The 19,841-nt window shown below is 55.6% G+C and overlaps 2 protein-coding genes across 2 annotated transcripts; one reads left to right on the top strand and one right to left on the bottom strand.

Annotated features, from left to right (window-relative positions):
- Nucleotides 1–34: 34 nt before the first annotated feature.
- Nucleotides 35–14,375, bottom strand: NDUFA13 (NADH:ubiquinone oxidoreductase subunit A13). The gene is given in 5 exon segments (NM_001279754.1): nucleotides 35–154; nucleotides 391–460; nucleotides 808–879; nucleotides 1,882–1,960; nucleotides 14,282–14,375. Coding segments are annotated over 5 exon segments (435 nt in total).
- Nucleotides 14,376–15,181: 806 nt separating this feature from the next.
- Nucleotides 15,182–16,391, top strand: TSSK6 (testis specific serine kinase 6). Its single transcript, XM_019015806.2, has one exon. The coding sequence runs from the start codon at nucleotides 15,182–15,184 to the stop codon at nucleotides 16,001–16,003; it is 822 nt and encodes a 273-aa protein (XP_018871351.1). The 3' UTR covers nucleotides 16,004–16,391.
- Nucleotides 16,392–19,841: the final 3,450 nt, after the last annotated feature.

Below are 19,841 nucleotides of genomic sequence, written 5' to 3'. Positions count from 1 at the left end.
GGGCAGGGATCCAGGTGGCCGGAGGGCACAGGGCCTACGTGTACCACATGAAGCCGTGGCTTGCATGGAGAGCCTCCTCTGTGGTGCGCAGCCCGTACAGCTCCCCGATCAAGGGGGGCACCCAGCGGGTTGTGTGGAACACAGACTCCCCCACCTGTGGGGACAGTGGGGTATGGGTAGAGGCACAGCCACCCATATACAGCCTGCTGGGACCCATCCCCTAGGACCAGTGGCCCCTGTGCATGGCAGGCGCTACAGCCTTCCCTTATGGGACCTGGCACCCACCACCCCCTTGGTCCTGGGGCGTCTATAGAAAGCTGTGGGAGCTCCCCAACCCCAGGCCCTGTCTCTGCCGTGGCTGGCACCCCGGCCCTCCCAGCTGGGACCCACCTTCCAGTCGGGCACGTCCTTCATGATGATGGCCTCCTCCTCCAGGTTCTCCCGAAGCATCTGCAAGGTCCTGTGGGGATGGGGCCGATGGTGGGGGTGGGGCCTCAGTGCCCTGAGGGGCCCCTGCCTAGGGCCCCTGGTAGCACCCCTTCAAGCCCCCTCCGACCCTGTCTCCTTTGCCCCCAGCCAACTCCTAGCTTTTCTCTTGCCCCAACCCCAGTGCTGCCCCCTCCTCCAGGAAGCCTTCTGGTTCACCCCCTTGGGTCTCCACTAAGTCTCCACGCCTGAGGATGCAGCTGACGGCACAGGGCGATGGCCCCCACGTGCATTCTGGCCACCTTCGGGGATGCAGGTCAGGCACTGCAGCCTGGGGCCTTCCGGCCAGTGACCTCCCGACCTTGGCCCCTGCGGTGCTACCTCCGGTCGGTTTCTGCCTGTAACAGTGGCAACAGCGCGATGCGAGCCTCGAAGTCCTCGATTTGTAGGCGCCTGTGAAAGCCCGAAACCCACACTCAGGTCAGACCAGGCTGGGTCAGGGGAGCACAGGCAGCACAGACCTCAGGGGCCAGGGTGCTGCTGGGGGAAGAGGCGGAGGGGGCGGGGAGGCAGGCAGGGGGCAGGGCGAGGGTCGCGGGAAGAGCCCACCAGGAGCCTGAGAGGAGGGCGGGTGCAGGCAGCTGCACGGGTGACTGCCCACAAGACTGTTGGCTTTCTACTTTCTTTTCAATTAAAAACTTTTTTTATCCTAAAAATAACTCTGCCTGATGATCGCGACGAAGAGGGGGTGACTTCATCACGGGGCTCTGGGCCTCACAAAACCACGTCCCCTTCATCTCAAAATAATCACAGTGTGTGAGGCTGGGGCAGGCGGGGCCACAATCTTTCCTTTCTTCTCCCTGCTTTCTGGCAGTTTCCCAGTTCCCTGCAATGACCCCCATCTCCCAGTCCTGCCTGGCCTGCGTTGGGGTGGGGGGAGGGGTGGGGAAGGAGTGCCCAGCCTGTGACACAGGGAGAGGGGGGTGCCTGGCCCTAGTTCATCTGGCCCTGTGTGTCCACTGCCTGGTGTGGTCTGGTTTGAGCCTGGTCACCTCTGACAAAATCCTGCTTAGAGGGCCCGAGGCAGGCCCCCCACTCATATCCTGTCCTAACCTGGATCCACGGGTCCCAACCCTCCTCACTAGACACATTTTTTGGGGTGGCGAGGACAGGGTTTCCCTCTATTGCCCAGGCTGGTCTTGAACTCCTGGGCTCAAGCAATGCTCCCACCTTGGCCTCCCAAAGTGCTGGGATTGCAGACATGGAGACATCTCGAGGACAGAGCCTAGAAGTGGAAGTGCTGGGTCTGGATCTGCACTTTCTGGGGCCTGGGATTGCACGGCCAAGTCCAAGGGGCCCGTTCACCCCTCGCCAGCACGGACAACAGCGGAATGCTACAGGACCCCGACAACTGGCCGGGGGGGACTTTCAGACAACGCCCACCAGGGGCCCTACCTGCGCTCACGGTTCCACTTCATTATGCTCCAGTGCCCGTAGATCAGGGTTCCAATCCCTATGGCCAGCATGCTGTAGCCTGTGAAGAGAGGCGCTGCTCAGCGGGCCAGCCCGCCCCCAGACACCCTCCTCCACAGCTCCAGGCGCTGCCCACTCTGCAATCAGGGGACACTGGCGGCTTCTCAGGAGTGGGGCTGCTTGGACTGTGACACCTCTGCCCCCATGCCAGGGGTTTTCTGAAAGGTACAAGCCAGGCAGCAACCTCAGGAGGCCTGAGGGTCTAGATGGTGGTTGCTAGGGGGGCCCCAGCTCCATCGTGTTCTAGAAGGCTGTTTGGACCCTGGGCGGCAGGCTGGCCCTGAAGTGGGAGGGCGGCTCTGACAGTGTCCATGGTGGCTCCCGGCCACCTGGGCCACAGTTCCGCGTGCTGCCCTGCGGGGGCTGCACACAGCTGCCAGGGACAGGCAGTGCCCTGTGGGGGCTGCCCAGCCACCCCCCGGACTCTAGGGGTGGCTGTGCTACCTCTTGGCTCTGCAGGGTGAAGTCCCCTGCCCTGCACCCCAGGAAGGACCTAGGCCATCATGAATATTTACTGAGCACCAGTGGGGCCTTGCTCTAATCCTGACTGACAGGCTGGGGGCCCACTGGGATCTTCAGAGAGGCGTGGGCTGTCTGGGATCTGGCTCCCAGGCTCACCCTGCACCCTCCAGATCCTTCCAGCCCCAGTCTCTTCTCTGGACAGGCTTTGCGCTTGGTGGGATGAATGACAAGCTCAGGCAGGCCGGGCTCCAGTCAACACCCAGGAAATGACCAGCAGGTGGAAGGCAAGGCCATCTCCAGGCCTCCAGGGCACTGGGCCCTGCTCTATGCCTGCGGGGGCTACTCTGTGCCTGCCGGGCCCTGCTCTGCACCTGTCATGCTCTTTTGCCTTCAGCTCTGCTCCAGCATGGAGCTCACGGGGGCACCTCTGCTAGACCCGGAGATAAATGAGAAACTGGCTCAAATTCGTACCTGGTTATTTAACCTGTTAGAAGCCCAAGTCAGGGCTAAGACATTTCCATACTACAGGTAATGAGGGTGTGCTGGGTCCGGGCTCAGAGGCACATCTCTGGAGAGGCCCAGGGTGCTCAGGGCCAGCTCCCAGCTCTCAGCCTCCTGTCTAGCACATGGGAGGTTTCATCAGCTGCCTTGTTCATTTTTTTTTTTCTTTTTTGGTTTTTGGTTTTGAGACAAGGTCTCACTCTGCTACCCAGGCTGGAGTGCAGGGGCGCGATCATGGCTCAATGCAGTCTCCAACTCCTGGGTTCAAGTGATCCTCCCACTTTAGCCTCCCGAGTAACTGGGACCCCAGGTGTGTGCCATGTCCAGTTAACTAATTTTTGTACAGATGGGGTCTTGCTATATTGCCCAGGCTGGTCATATCTCATTCTTTTCTTTTTTAAATTTATTTATTTTTGAGACGGAATCTCACTCTGTTGCCCTGGCTGGGGTGCAGTGGCAAGATCTTGGCTCACTGCAACCTCTGCCTGCCGGGTTCAAGCGATTCTTCCACCTCAGCCTCCCGAGCAGCTGGGACTACAGGCGCCCACCACCACGCCTGGCTAATTTTTGTATTTTTAGTAGAGACAGGGTTTCACCATATTGGCCAGGCTGGTCACGAACTCCTGACCTCATGATCCACCTGCAAGTGCTGGGATTACAGGCGTGAGCCACCGTGCCCGGCCATATCTCATTATTTTCAACGGCTATAGAGAACCCAGGGGACAGACCTGGGCTGCCCTCAGCCTTCTGGTGCAGAAAATGGGCCCTTGGGGAGAACCTGCACCCTCACATCTGCGCACTCATACGCAGGCCCATCTGTAAGATAAACTCCAAAGAAGAAATAAATTCCAAAACTTATCCCACAGCTGTGTGTACAAGACAGCGTGGCACTGGCATAGAACAGAGATGTATGAGATGACAGAAACAATGCAGGGGCTCTTGTATTTGCATGCAGCCTGCACAGGGCTCTTCCTCCTCGCCAACCACAGAGGGGCCAAGGCCCCAGGCCTCAGAGTCTGTGTCTTAGGAACTGCTAGTCTGGTGGGGAACATGGTGAGGGGCACGCACAAAAGGTAGTGTGGACCATTCTTTTTGTTTTTGGTTTTGGAGACCGGGCCTCTCTCTGTTGTCCAGGCTGGAGTGCAGTGGTGGGATCAGATTTTTTCACCTGGGCACAGCGGCTCACGCTTGTAATCCCAGCATTTTGGGAGGCTGAGGTGAGAGGATCACTTGACTAGGAGTTTGCAACTAGCCTGTGCAACACAGTGAAACATTTACAAAATACGTATTTTATTTTATTTTTTGAGACAAAGTCTCCCTCTGTAGCCCAGGCTAAAGTGCAGTGATGCGATCTCAGCCCACTGCAACCTCCGCCTCCCAGGTTCAAGTGATTTTCCTGCCTCAGCTTCCTGAATAGCTGGAATTACAGGTGCACGCCACTGTGCCCAGCTAAATTTTTGTATTTTTTTAGTAGAGACGGGGTTTCACCATGTTGGCCAGGCTGGCCTGGAACTCCCAACCTCAGGTAAATCCATCTTCCTCGGCCTCCCAAAGTGCTAGGATTACAGGCATGAGCCACCATGCCCGGCCCAAAATGCATATTTTTAAATTAGCTAGATGTGGTGGCACGTATCTGTGGTCCCACCTACTTGGGTGGCTGAGGCGGGAGTATCACTTAAGCCCAAGAAGTCAAGGTTGCAGTGGGCTGAGATGGCACCACTGTACTCCAGCCTAGGTGACAGAGAAAACTTTGTCTCAAAAAACAAAACCAAAAACAAAAACAAAAAAAAAAAAAAAGAAAAATATATTTTTCATAGAAACAGGGTCTTGCTATATTGTCCAGGCTGGTCTTGAACTCCTGGCCTCAAGCAATCCTCCCACCTCAGCCTCCCAGAGTGTTGGGACTACCAGTATGAGCCACTGAGCCCGGTCTTGGCCATTCTTAGAGAAGACCAAAATAAATAAAAACCCATCCTGTGTTCAAGAATTGGAGCACTTAGCATTGTGCAGATGGCAACGCTGTGCAAACTGATACAGATTTGAAACGCAATCCCCATCAGAATCCCAACCATTTCTTTTCCTGTTGCAGAAACTGACAAGCAGGTTGGGAAATTCATATGGAAATGCAAGGGACCAGAATAGCCAAAACAATTTTGAAAAAGAACAAAGTTGAAAGACTCACACTTCAGTATTTCAAAACTTATCCCACAGCTGTGTGTACAAGACAGTGTGGCACTGGCATAGGACAGAGATGTTCATCAATGGAACAGAACTGAGAGTCCAGAAATAAACCCTCACATTTATGGTCAATTGATTTTGGACAAAGGTGCCAAGATAATTCAACGGGAGAGAAAACAGTCTTTTCAACAAATGGGATAACCAGACAGCCACACGCTAAAGAATGAGGATGCATTCCTTCTTTATACCATCCACAAAAATTAACTCAAAAGGATCAAAGACCTGCCGGGCGCAGTGGCTCACGCCTATAATTCTAGCACTTTGGGAGGCCAAGGCAGGCGGATCATGAGGTCAAGAGATCCAGACCATCCTGGCTAACACGGTGAAACCCCGTCTCTACTAAAAATACAAAAAATTAGCCGGGCGTGGTGGCTGACACCTGTAGTCCCCACTACTCAGGACGCTGAGGCAGGAGAATGGCGTGAACCCGGGAGGCGGAGCTTGCAGTGAGCCTAGATCGCGCCACTGCACTCCAGCCTGTGCAACAGAGCGAGGCTCCATCTCAAAAAAAAAAAAAAAAAAAAGGATCAAAGACCTAAGCGTAAGAGCTGAAACTATAATACTCTTAGAAGAAAATGTAAGTCACTCACTGTGACCTCAAACTAGGTTTCTTAGATATGACACCAGAAGCACAAGTGACAAAAGGAAAAATACAGAAATTGGACTTCATTGAAATTATTATTATACATGTATTTTTGAGATGGAGTCTCACTCTGTGGCCCAGGCTGAAGTGCAGTGGCACAATCTCGGCTCACTGCAAGCTCCGCCTCCCGGGTTCACGCCATTCTCCTGCCTCAGCCTCCTGAGTAGCTGGGACTACAGGTGCCCGCCACCGCGCCCGGCTAATTTTTGTATTTTTAGTAGAGATGGGGTTTTGCCATATTGGCCAGGCTGGTCTCAAACTCCTGACCTCAAGTGATCTGCCTGCCTCTGCCCCGCAAAGTGCTGGAATTACAGGCATGAGCCACCGTGCCCAGCCCGGACTTTATTGAAATAAAAAACTTTTGTGCTGTAAATGAAACTATCAATTAGCTGAGAAGACAACATACGTATACATACTCTTACAACTCAATAATTCAATAATTTAAAAAACCCTACTAAGCCGGGCACAGTGGCTCACACCTGTAATCCCAGCACTTTGGGAGGCCGAGGTGGGCGGATCACCAGGTCAGGAGATTGAGACGATCCTGGCTAACACAGTGAAACCCCGTCTCTACTAAAAATGCAAAAAATTAGCCGGGCGCAGTGGCAGGTGCCTGTAGTCCCAGCTACTCGGGAAGCTGAGGCAGGAGAATGGCGTGAACCCGGGAGGCGGAGCTTGAAGTGAGCCGAGATCGTGCCACCACACTCCAGCCCGGGCGACAGAGCAAGACTCCATCTCAAAAAAACAAACAAACAAACAAAAAACCCTACTAAAAATATATAAAGGATTTGAATAGACATTTCTCACAGACAGACATACAAATGGCCAATAAACACATGCAAAGGTGGTGGTTCACTCCTAGAATCTCAGCACTTTGAGAGGCTGAGGCGGGAGGACAGCTTGAGCCCAGGAGTTCGACACCAGCCTGGGAAACACTGAGGCCCCATCTCTTGAAAAAAATAATAAAAAATAAAAATAATGAAACACATGAAAAAATGTTCGACATCATCAGCCAGCAGTGATATGCAAATCAACGATCAATGCCCAGAAAACTGAGCAAAAAAAGACCCAAAAAGAATTTTAAAAAACTCCACCATAATGAAATACCGCTTCACATGCGCTAGGATGGTGGCTATGATCAAAAAAATGGAAAATAATCAGTGTTGTTGAGATGTGGAGAAATTGGGACTCTCATACATTGCAGGTGGAAGCACAAAATGGTGCAGCCAATTTGGAAAACAATTTGGCAGTTCCTCAAAATGTTAAACACGAAGTTACCATATGATCCAGTGGTTTGTCTCTTAGGGGAAAGTTCACAAGAGAAAAATGAAAATCTACATCCATACAAACACCTGTACAGCATGAATCTTCATGGCAGCCGTACTCACATTATTCACAGCAGCCAAAGAGTAGGTGGATGACCCAAGCACCCATCAAAAAATAAAAACACAACACTTGGTGCTGGATATTAATTTGCCAGAAACAAAAGGCCACACGGTCTGACTCCACTGATAGGAAATGCCCAGAACAGGCAAATCCACAGAGAAGGAAGCAGATTAGTGTTTGCCAGGGGTGGGATGATTGCTAATAGGGAAGACGGGGTTTCTTTTGGGTAATGAAAGTGGTCTAAATTCTGATCATGGCAATGGCCATACAACTTTGTGAATATACTAAAAAATCAATAAATTGGACACACTTCACTATATTATTATTATTATTTTTGAGATGGAGTCTTACTCTGTTGCCCAGGCTGGAGTGCAGAGGCAAGATCTTGGCTCACTGCAACCTCCGCCTTCCAGGTTCAAGCGATTCTCCTGCTTGAGCCTCCCAAGTAGCTGGGATTACAGGTGTGCACCACCATACCCGACTAACTTTTGTATTTTTAGTAGAGACAGGGTTTTGCCATGTTCGCCAGGTTGGTCTCCAACTCCTGAGCTCAGGTGATCCATCCGCTTTGTCCTCAAAGGGCTGAGATTACAGGCATGAGCCACCGCTCACAGCCATTAAATTGGACAGACTTTAAATGGGTGAGTTGTGTGGTATGGTATTGGAACCTCAATAAATATATTAAAGACACAAGATGAAAAGGAAAGGGCTGCCTGCTAGGCTCAGGAGGGAGTGGGGACAGGAGAACTGGGTGTGGGAGATAGTGGAGGAGGTGGGGTGGAAGTCACTTCAGGAGCGGCATGGATTAAAAGGGGCCTGAGCCAGCCAGGTGCAGTGGCTCATGCCTGTAATCCCAGCACTTTGGAAGGCTGAGGTAGGTGGATCATGAGGTCAGGAGATTGAGACCATCCTTGCAGTGAGCTGAGATCGCGCCACTGCACTCCAGCCTGAGTGACAGAACAAGACTCTGTCTCAAAAAAAAAAAAAAAAAGAGAACAAAAAGCAGCCTGAGCCAGCCCATCATGTCCTGGGACGCTGGCAGTGAGTGAATGGCTGACCCAGGCAGACAGAAGGGAGTGGGTGCCAGGCTTGGGGCCACCAGGCCTTGGACAGGAGCACAGAAGGTAGGTCTGGTGGGAAGGCCACTGTGGACCATGGCTCAGGAGAGGCAGGAGAGGAGGACAGAGGGAGAGGAGGCAGGGCCTGTGTATTTGCTCTTTTTCTGCAGAGCAGGCTTCTTCTCAGAGAGGTCCTCCTGGCACATCCTGGCTTAAGTGGGCCCAGGTTATCCCAGGCCTCACCAACAACTAGAAATCCTGGCATGATGTGTTGTATCTCTTCAGCTCAGCTGTGAGCGCTTGGGGACAGGGCCTGGAACCATGTGCTCACTCAACAATGAAAGCAGGGCCATAAACAAAGAGCACACCAGCATAGGGGTAACCTCCTCACTCCTCCGCTGGGAAAGGCTGGGGTGGGTGTGTATGTGCTGTAACAAAAGTCCACACCATTAGGAGACACAACCCCAGGCAGTGGTATTTAGGGCACTGTCTGGCACAGGGGGGCCACTGCTCTGTGGTGAACTGGGAGAGGACCAGGGTATTTATACAAAAATGAGATGCTGGAAGCAGGGAGCTCAGGGAGCCTCCAGGCCTGAGGTCCTTCTGTGGCCTGGTCTGGCTGCAGGTCACACAGGTGCACATTTGGAAACAGACCTTGTGCTGCACACCTGAAGGGGTGGGGTAGCCCAGGTTACACCTGAGAAGAATGAGACTCGGCCAGGCATGGTGGCTCATGCCTGTAATACCAGCACTTTGGGAGGCTGAGGCAGGGGGACCACCTGAGGTCAGGAGTTCGAGACCAGCCTGGCCTACATGGCGAAACCCCGTCGCTACTAAAAATACTACAAAAAAAAAAAAAATTAGGCCAGGCCCAGTGGCTCACACCTGTAATCCCACCACTTTGGGAGACCAAGGCGGGCAGATCATCTGAGGTCAGGAGTTTGAGACCAGCCTGACCAACATGGAGAAACCCCATCTCTACTAAAAATACAAAAAATTAGCTGTGCATGGTGGCACATGCCTGTAATCCCAGCTATTTGGGAGGCTGAGACAGGAGAATCGCTTAAACCTGGGAGGCAGAGGTTGCGGTGAGCCAAGATTGCACCATTGCACTCTAGCCTGGGCAATAAAAGTGAAAACTCCATCTCAAAAAAAAAAAAAAAAAATTTCGCAGGGCATGGTGGCGCGCACCTGTAATCCCAGATACTAGGGAGGCCGAGGGAGGAGAATCGCTTGAACCTGGGAGGCACAGGTTGCAGTGAGCCGAGATCACGCCACTGCACTCCAGCCTGGGTGACAGAGCAAGACCTGGTCTAAAAAAAAAACACACACACACACACACACAAAAAACAACAACCAAAAAACAAACAACGCCAGGCGTGGTGGGTCGTGCCTGCAATATGAGCACTTTGGGAGGCCGAGGTGGGTGGATCACCTGAGGTCAGGGGTTCGAGACCAGTCTGACCAATATGGTGAAACCCCATCTCTACTAAAAATACAAAAATTAGCTGGGTGTGGTGGCATCCAACTGTAGTCCCAGCTACTTGGGAGGCTGAGACAGGAGAATTGCTTGAACCCAGGAGGTGGAGGTTGCAGTGAGCCAAGATCGGGCCACTGCACTCTAGCCTGGGTGACAGAATGAGACTCTGTCTCAAAAAATAAAAAAAGAAAGAAAGAAAGAAAGAAAGAAAAGAAAAAAGAAAAATGAGGAAATAGAATGCATTATATTCCTCCAATGTGTTCTGGGACAGCACTCATGGGCCAGATCTAGCCTGAAGCCTCTTTTTTTTTTTTTAATTTTTGGTAGAGGTGGGGGTCTCACTATGTTGCCCAGGCTGGTCACAAACTCCTGGGCTCAAGCCATCCTCCCGCTTCAGCCTCCCAAAGTGTGGGGATTACAGGCATGAGCCACCTGGCTCAGAGGCAATCTGTTTTTGTATAGCCCCCAGGCTAAGAACACTTTCCATTTGTAAATGGTTGTCGCAGTAACTGAAACTTTCTGGCCAGCCAAACCCAAAATACTTGTCATCTGTCCCTTTTATAGAAAAAGTCTGCCAATCTCAGTTCTGGGATACAAGAAAAACAAGAGGAGGTTGGCAGCGGTGGCTCATGGCTGTAATTCCAGCACTTTGGGAGGCTGAGGCTGGAGAATCACTTGAGCCCAGGAGTTTGAGACCAGCCTGGTCAACATAGCTGCACCCCCGTCTCTACAAAAAGTAGAAATAAAAAATAAAAAAACCAAAAAGGGGCTGGGGAGGACTTTTCACCTCACACTGATTTTTCTACTGTCTGAGTTATTACGTTTTTAATTACCATGCTCATTTTTGTGTGCGTGTTAAAATTGAGGAATAATGTGCATAACATGTAATTTAAATGTAAAGTTTGATTTGTTAAGAGACATGCATTCTGCCGAGCACGGTGGCTCATGCCGATAGTCCCATCTCTTTGGGAAGCCGAGGTGGGTGGATCACTTGAGCCCAGGACTTCAAGACCAGCCTGGGCAAGATGGCGAGACCCCATCTCTATAGAAAATACTCAGAAAGCTGGGCGCATGCTTGTAACCCCAGCTACTCGGGAGGCTGGGGTGGGAGGATGGCTTGAGCCCAGGAGGCGGAGGTTGCCAAGAGATCACTCCAGCCCAGGCAACAGAACCATACCCTGTCTTAAAAAAAAAAAAAAAGAGAACTCAGTGCTCAATGGTGCCCAGGCTGGAGTGCAGTGGCGTGATCTCGGCTCGCTACAACCACCTCCCAGCCACCTGCCTTGGCCTCCCAAAGAGCCGAGATTGCAGCCTCTGCCCGGCCGCCCCCCCGTCTGGGAAGCGAGCAGCGTCTCCGCCTGGCCGCCCATCGTCTGGGATGTGAGGAGCCCCTCTGCCTGGCTGCCCAGTCTGGAAAGTGAGGAGCGTCTCTGCCCGGCCGCCATCCCATCTAGGAAGCGAGGAGCGCCTCTTCCCAGCCGCCATCACATCTGGGAAGCGAGGAGCGTCTCTGCCCGGCTGCCCATCGTCTGAGATGTGAGGAGCACCTCTGCCCTGCCGCCCCGTCCGGGATGTGAGGAGCGTCTCTGCCCGGCCGCCCCGTCTGAGAAGTGAGGAGACCCTCTGCCTGGCAACCGCCCCGTCTGAGAAGTGAGCAGCCCCTCCGCCCGGCAGCCGCCCCATCTGAGAAGTGAGGAGCCCCTCTGCCCAGCAGCCACCCCGTCTGGGAAGTGAGGAGCGTCTCCGCCCGGCAGCCACCTCGTCCGGGAGGGAGGTGGGGGTCAGCCCCCTCCAGGCCAGCCGCCCCGTCTGGGAGGGAGGTGGGGGGATCAGCCCCCCGCCCGGCCAGCCGCCCTGTCCGGGAGGTGAGGGGCGCCTCTGCCCAGCCGCCCCTACTGGGAAGTGAGGAGCCCCTCTGCCCGGCCAGCCGCTCCGTCCGGGAGGGAGGTGGGGGGGTCAGCCCTCCGCCCGGCCAGCCTCCCCGTCCGGGAGGAAGGTGGAGGGGTTAGCCCCCCGCCTGGCCAGCCGCCCCGTCCGGGAGGGAGGTGGGGGGGTTAGCCCCCTGCCTGGCCAGCAGCCCCATCCGGGAGGGAGGTGGGGGTTCAGCCCCCCGCCCGGCCAGCCGCCCCGCCCGGGAGGGAGGTGGGGGTGTTAGCCCCCCGCCTGGCCAGCCGCCCCGTCCGGGAGGTGAGGGGCGCCTCTGCTCGGCCGCCCCTACTGGGAAGTGAGGAGCCCCTCTGCCCGGCCAGCCGCCCTGTCCGGGAGGGAGGTGGGGGAGTCAGCCCACTGCCCAGCCAGCCGCCCCGTCCGGGAGGGAGGTGGGGGGGTCAGCCCCCCGCCTGGTCAGCCGCCCCGTCCGGGAGGGAGGTGGGGGGGTCAACCCCCCGCCCGGCCAGCCGCCCCGTGCGGAAGGGAGGTGGGGGGGTCAGCCCGCCGCCCGGCCAGCCGCCCCTTCCGGGAGGGAGGTGGGGGGGTTAGCCCCCCGCCTGGCCAGCCGCCCCGTCCGGGAGGTGAGGGGCGCCTCTGCCCGGCCGCCCCTACTGGGAAGTGAGGAGCCCCTCTGCCCGGCCAGCCGCCCCGTCCGGGAGGGAGGTGGGGGGGTCAGCCCCCCGCCCGGCCAGCCGCCCTGTCGGGGAACTGAGGGGCGCCTCTGCCCGGCCGCCCCTGCTGGGAAGTGAGGAGCCCCTCTGCCCAGCCAGCCGCCCCGTCCGGGAGGGAGGTGGGGGGTCAGCCCCCCGCCCGGCCAGCCGCCCCGTCCGGGAGGGAGGTGGGGGGGTCAGCCCCCCGCCCGGCCAGCCGCCCCGTCGGGGAACTGAGGGGTGCCTCTGCCCGGCCGCCCCTGCTGGGAAGTGAGGAGCCCCTCTGCCCAGCCAGCCGCCCCGTCCGGGAGGGAGGTGGGGGGTCAGCCCCCCGCCCGGCCAGCCGCCCCGTCCGGGAGGGAGGTGGGGGGGTCAGCCCCCCGCCTGGACAGCCGCCCCATCCGGGACGTGAGGGGCGCCTCTGCCCGGCCACCTCTACTGGGAAGTGAGGAGCCCCTCTGCCCGGCCAGCCGCCCCGTCCGTGAGGTGAGGGGCCCCTCTGCCCGGCCGCCACCCCGTCTGGGAGGTGTACCCAACAGCTCATTGAGAATGGGCCATGAAGACAATGGCGGTTTTGTGGAATAGAAAGGGGAGAAAGGTGGGGAAAAGATTGAGAAATCGGATGGTTGCCGTGTCTGTGTAGAAAGAGGTAGACATGGGAGACTTTTCATTTTGTTCTGTACTAAGAAAAATTCTTCTGCATTGGGATCCTGTTGATCTGTGACCTTACCCCCAACCCTGTGCTCTCTGAAACATGTGCTGTATCCACTCAGGGCTGAATGGATTAAGGGCGGTGCAAGATGTGCTTTGTTAAACAGATGCTTGAAGGCAGCATGCTCGTTAAGAATCATCACCACTCCCTAATCTCAAGTACCCAGGGACACAAACACTGCGGAGAGCCGCAGGGTCCTCTGCCTAGGAAAACCAGAGACCTTTGTTCACTTGTTTATCTGCTGACCTTCCCTCCACTATTGTCGTATGACCCTGCCAAATCCCCCTCTGCGAGAAACACCCAAGAATGATCAATAAAAAAAAAAAAAAAAGAAAAAAAGAAAAAAAGAAAGAAATGTATGTATTCACTCTTAAATTACGTTTAAAAGTTTCTATTTGTCTGTTAACCTGGGGACTGAGTATGGGCGCCTTTTAAGTTCTCTTTTTCAATTTTCTGTGCTGAGACCGATAACAAAATTTAACGTGTTACTTAAACATTTGAAAACTTTGCGCCGGGCATGGTGGCTCACGCCTGTAATCCCAGCACTTTGGGAGGCCGAGGTGGGCGGATCATCCGAGGTTGGGAGTTCGAGACCACCCTGACCAACATGGAGAAACCCCGTCTCTACTAAAAACACAAAGTTAGCCAGGCGTGGTGGCACATGCCTGTAATCCCAGCTACTGAGGAGGCTGAGGCAAGAGAATCGCTTGAACCCAGGAGGCGGAGGTTGCGGTGAGCTGAGATGGCGCCATTGCACTCCAGCCTGGGCAACAAGAGCAAAACTTCGTCTTAAAAAAAAAAAACTGAAAATTTTAAGAATATGGATTCCTGGCACACCATGCAGGCGGGGGCTGCCAGCAGAGAACCACTGCATAGAACATCTTGTAAATTCCCTCCAGGTTCCGGGTTGCGGCCTCAGCCTTGCCTTGGGGAGCCGCGGCCGCCTTTGGGCCTCAGTTTCCCCATCTTAGAAATCCAAGGGTGGCTGAGGGCCAGAGCACAGGCTATGACTCAGTTTAACCCACTGTAAAACATAAATAACTAGAGGGACCGATTTCCTGGGCTGTTACGAGAAGGAAGAGGAGCTGGGAAAGCGCTCAACAAACTGCAGCACTTAGCGTTATTACAGAAGCTATGATGGATCCCCGGGCTCCGCCTCCGGTCACACCGCCGGGAAAACTGAGGCCCGCCTGTGTCCCCGGAACCCCGCCCCCGAGCCACGAGTGCCCAGACTCTGAGACCCCGGCGCAGAGTGATACTGACCCGACAGTCCTCGACGCGGCAAGTTCCGTTTGTAGTCGATGGGCCCATAGCCCCCCGGCGGGGGCATGTCCTGCTTCACCTTTGACGCCGCCATGCTCGCAGTATCCCACACCTCCGGTCCCGGGCGGAAGTGACATACTGCCACCGCCATGATGAGTGTGGCGGAAGCACTTGAGATGGTCCGCCGCAGCGCTAGGAAGCCCCGAACAGTAGTGTAACTATCCGACCGCGCGGGAAAGCTCTAGCGGCGGACCCTGGGTAGGAGTGCGCTGCCGGGCTGCAGCTGAGGGGTCTTTACTCCTCTTTTGCCCAGACAGGGCGTGACTCGCCTTGGTTCTTGCATTAAAGGCCCTCGCGTTCACCTTGCCTCTGGGATGTTGCGCAGGCCAGTCAGAAACTCCGAGCTCTCAAAGGAGCCAGGTGCCCCAGTTAAGGCCCCCTTTCCCGTTTTCGCCCCGTCTAGGGACTCTACGCGAAGCCCAGGGCTCCACGTAGTCACGGGTAGGGTACATGATGTTGGGGGGCAGCTGCTGCTCGAATTCGGACTCACCCCAATCCCCGGAACGGATTCTGCTCCCTGGTGGTGGTGGGTATCCCTTGCTAGTGGCCTCTCGGAAACTGACCATTCAGGATGATTATGAGTCACAAAGCAGGGAGGCTAGGGTGGCCCCGGGGCGGGGTCCCGGACCCCCACCCTAAGGCGGAGTGACGCCCGCAGTCACTTCACAAGGCAAAAATTGTTACGGGGCAATAAAAGGCACAACAGCGGCCAATGTCGCAGTGGGCACATGGGGGTGCGGGGGTGTAGGTGCCAAGCGCCATGGCTTAGACCCGAGATTGGAGTCCGGCCGCCCCCCGACAGCAGCCGCCTCCTGCCCCCCGTGCGCCCTAGGCGCCACCATGTCGGGAGACAAACTTCTGAGCGAACTCGGTTATAAGCTGGGCCGCACAATTGGAGAGGGCAGCTACTCCAAGGTGAAGGTGGCCACATCCAAGAAGTACAAGGGTACCGTGGCCATCAAGGTGGTGGACCGGCGGCGAGCGCCCCCGGACTTCGTCAACAAGTTCCTGCCGCGAGAGCTGTCAATCCTGCGGGGCGTGCGACACCCGCACATCGTGCACGTCTTCGAGTTCATCGAGGTGTGCAACGGGAAACTGTACATCGTGATGGAAGCGGCCGCCACCGACCTGCTGCAAGCCGTGCAGCGCAACGGGCGCATCCCCGGAGTTCAGGCGCGCGACCTCTTTGCGCAGATCGCCGGCGCCGTGCGCTACCTGCACGATCACCACCTGGTGCACCGCGACCTCAAGTGCGAAAACGTGCTGCTGAGCCTGGACGAGCGCCGCGTCAAGCTCACCGACTTCGGCTTCGGCCGCCAGGCCCATGGCTACCCAGACCTGAGCACCACCTACTGCGGCTCAGCCGCCTACGCGTCACCCGAGGTGCTCCTGGGCATCCCCTACGACCCCAAGAAGTACGATGTGTGGAGCATGGGCGTCGTGCTCTACGTCATGGTTACCGGGTGTATGCCCTTCGACGACTCGGACATCGCCGGCCTGCCCCGGCGCCAGAAACGCGGCGTGCTCTACCCCGAAGGCCTCGAGCTCTCCGAGCGCTGCAAGGCCCTGATCGCCGAGCTGCTGCAGTTCAGCCCGTCCGCCAGGCCCTCGGCGGGCCAGGTAGCACGCAACTGCTGGCTGCGCGCCGGGGACTCCGGCTAGAAGCCGGGTGGTTCCAGCCATTCCTGCAGCCAAGGGCACCGGGCCAGCGCGGCGCACGCGCAAGAGGCGCGCTTCGAGGGAATATGCGAAGCTGCCGCGTGCTGCTGCACATGAGCTTTTTCCCTTGCGCTTCCCTCCCTTTCTTCCCACGGGGGAGTCCGCAGTTGCCCTTGTTCGGAATCCACTTTCTCCGCGATCCCGGGAGCTGGAGGCGCATGCGCATCCGCGATTCCCTGCGACCAGGCCCCGAGAGGGGCGAGACCAGAGGGGACGGAAGCATTGCGCCTGCGCGGAACTCTCAGCCTCTGCGCGGAGGGCGTCCCTTCCCAACCAGCCATGGGTGCCAGGTTCCCGGTTGGAACCTGCAATAAACTCGCTGTTCCTCGCACCTGGCTCTAACGGTGGCCCCCATTTGCGAACTAGTGGAGAAGCGATCGCTCCGTCCGGGGAAGGCAGGCGCGGGTACCCTATTTTAGAGTCAGGCATGTTGAGGTTATTGCTCCAAGACTCAAAAGGGAGTCGGGAGGATTCGAACCTGGACCTTTTGAGCTCCCCAGTATGGGCAAACTCAAAGGAGCTTTGTTGTCCCCGGGTCGTGATGTCGCTGTGATGATGGGCTGGGAAGCAAGTGGACCCCAGTGCCTCGCCGTCCACATCTTTTAAGGATGGAACAGCCAGGGGTGGGGCGAGGGTGGCCTGTCTCCACGTAAAGTAGGAGTTTATAGATAAGGAAACTGAGGCCCACATGGATGTCACTTGCCAAAAAGCAGAGCCAAGGGCCAGGCGCGGTGGCTCACGCCTGTAACCCCAACACTGCGAGTCCGAGGCGGGCAGATATCTTGAGATCAGGAGTTCGAAAACAGCCTGGGCATCACAGCCGAGACCTCATCTCTTGTTTGTTTGTTTGTTTTTTGAGACAGTCTCGCACTGTCGCCCAAGCTGGAGTGCAGTGGCACGATCTCGGCTCACTGCAACCTCCGCCTCCCGGGTTCAAGCGATTCGCCCGCCTTAGCCTCCCAAGTAGCTGGGACTACAGGTGCGTGTCCCCCCACCCGGCTAATTTTTGTATTTTTAGTAGAGACGGGATTTCACCATCTTGGCCAGGCTGGTCTTGAACTCCTGACTTCGTGATCCACCCGCCTCGGCCTCTCAAAGTGTTGGGATTACAGGCGTGAGCCAACGCGCCCCGGACCCTGCCTCTTAAAAAAAAAAAAAAAAAAAAAAAAAGGAAAAGAAAAAAGAAAAAGAAAAACCCCGGGCGCGGTGGCTCACGCCTGTAATCCCAGCCCTTCGGGAGGCCAAGGCGGGTGGATCACCTGAGGTCAGGAGTTCGAGACCAGCCTGGCCAATATAGTGAAACCCCGTCTCTACTAAAAATACAAAAAAAATTAGCTGGGCACGGGGGTGGGCGCCTGTAATCTCAGCTACTCGGAGGCTGAGGCGGAAGAATCGCTTGAACCCGGGAGGGGGAGGTTGCAGTGAGCCGAGATCGTATCACTGCAGTCCACTGTGGGCAACAAGAGCGAAACTCCGTCTCAAAAAACAAACAAAAAAGACACAGCGGTGATTTTTTTTTTTTTTTTTTTTTTTTGGGACAAGGTCTCTCTTTGTTGCCCAGGCTGGAGTGGCACGATCTTGGCTCACTGCAGTCTCTACCCGGGTTCAAGCAATTCTCGTGCCTCTGCCTCCTGAGTAGCTGAGACTACAGGCGCAGGCCACCACGCCTGGCTAATTTTCTGTATTTTTAGTGGAGACAGGGTTTCACCATGTTGGCCAGGCTGGTCTCGAACTCCTGACCTCAGGTGATCCACCTGCCTCGACCTCCCCAAAGTGCTGGAGTTACAGGCATGAGCCACTGCACCCGGCTCACAGCTGTAATTTGAACCCAAATCTAGCAACAGTGACGTTGCGGGGATGGGGGAAGCCCTCCCTGCTGTGGGTCCCTTTCCTCTCGGGAAGAGGGGGTGAGAGAGTCAGGGTGGGGCTGGGCGAGATTCAGCTGGACCCACTAGCTCGTTCCTTCCTCTGTTCATTCATGTAGTCATGCATTTCTTGAGCACCTACTGTCTGCCAGGCCCCAGAGCTCATGGCGAAGAGACTTGGGCCCATCCCTGCCGAAAATGAGACAATTGAAAAGTCAAGTAAAATAAAAGAATGACATGGAAATAAAATAATTGTAAGTTGTGCTAAATGCCAGGTAGAGTTGGGAGGTGTTCAAGGAGGGACTCTGGGCAGGGCGTGGCAGCTCACGCCTATAATTGCAGAACTTTGGGAAGCTGAGGTGGGCGGATCGCTTGAGCCCAGGAGTTAAAGACCAATCTGGGCAACACAGCGAGACGGCCATCTGTACAAAAAATTTAAAAATTAGCCAGGCATGGTGGTGTGTCTCAGTTACTTGGGAGGGTGAGGTGGGAGAATCGCTTGGGCCTGGGAGTTCAAGGCTGCAGTGAGCTATGATCGTGCCACTGCACTCCAGCCTGGACCACAGAGTGAGACCCTGTCTCAGAAAAAAAAAAAAAAAGAAAAGTCAAGGGACTCTGAAGGTAAGAGAAACAGTCCAGGTTGTTCCCCAGGAAGAGGAGAGCTGGTGTGTTTGAGTAAGGCCAGTAAGCTTATTTGCTTGGAATAGGGAGAGAGGGAAAGGAGATGGCAAGGTAAGGAGGAAATCGAGAGAGGACCCCCCAGAGCCTGGGAGTGGCTCCCATTTGGGGTATATGGGGAAATGTATTAGGTATATTAGGAAATCCTAATCGTGCCTACCTGCATATGAGCCCCACATACCTGCTCCTCTGGTGGGTCTCCCCATGCCCAGCCCCTGCTCACTCAGTCTCAATGGCTTTCTGGTGCCCTGGTGATGCAGTGCCAGCTCTATCTTCATCCCTCCAAATAGGGTATGGCCCTGTCCCCTTCAGTTTTGCAGATGAGGAAACCGAGGCTAAAAGAGGGGCAGTGCCTAGCCTCCAGTCTTGGCTGGACCACATCAGAGTGGAGGTAGAAAACCCAGCTCCTGGGGCCAGGCATGGTGGCTCACGCCTGTAATCCCAGCACTTTGGGAGGCGGATCACTTGAGGTGAGGCATTTGAGACCAGTCTGGCTAATATGGTAAAACCCCATCTCTACTAAAAATACAAAATTTAGCCGGGCATGGGTGGCTTGCACCTGTAGTCCTAGCTACTGGGGAGCCTGAGTCAGGAGAATCACTTGAACCCGGAAAATGGAGGATGCAGTGAGCCAAGATCCCACCAATGCACTCCAGCCTGGGCAGCAGAGCAAGACTCTGCTCAACAGAAAAAATAAATAAAATAAAACCTAGCCCCTAGCCCCTCTGGTTTATTCGAAGGGTGCTGCTCCTGACTGGGGCCATGCCTCAGACTCCCCACTTGGAAAATGGGGCAAAACCCCATCCTTGGGGTAGTGGACATGGCTTCAGAGTGGGTGTAGCTTGAGTACTGGGCCCAGGACCTTCCCTAGACTCCCACTGCACTTAGCTAAAACCCACGCCCTTGCCCCGTCTTCCCACCCAGTCCCACCACACTGCCCTTTTTGTTCTTGACCTGCCATGCTGGCTCCTATCTCCAAGCCTTTGCACATTCCTGGCACTTTTCCCCTCTTCAAGCCTTGCCTAAAATGTCACCCCATACCCTCAAGGTGCTATATGTTTCTGTCTGGATAGCTCCTGCCACATCTCCAGGGCCCAGGGCATAGTGCATGCCATCTGTCTACCGACGAATCTGTGGGAGCAGATGGGGTCAGGGTCTCTGCCTGCCATGTGGCCACAGACCCAAGGCTCAATTCAGAGAGGATGAGATGTCGGGGACAAGATGTCAGGGACGAGGGG

This window comes from Gorilla gorilla, chromosome 20, assembly GCF_029281585.2.
Source record: "Gorilla gorilla gorilla isolate KB3781 chromosome 20, NHGRI_mGorGor1-v2.1_pri, whole genome shotgun sequence".
Lineage (NCBI taxonomy): Eukaryota > Metazoa > Chordata > Mammalia > Primates > Hominidae > Gorilla > Gorilla gorilla.
This window is presented reverse-complemented; position numbering and strand designations above follow the sequence as displayed.

Coding starts and splice junctions, on each gene's coding strand:
- TSSK6 (XM_019015806.2), top strand. CDS start 15,182: ATGTCGGGAGACAAACTTCTGAGCGAACTCGGTTATAAGCTGGGCCGC.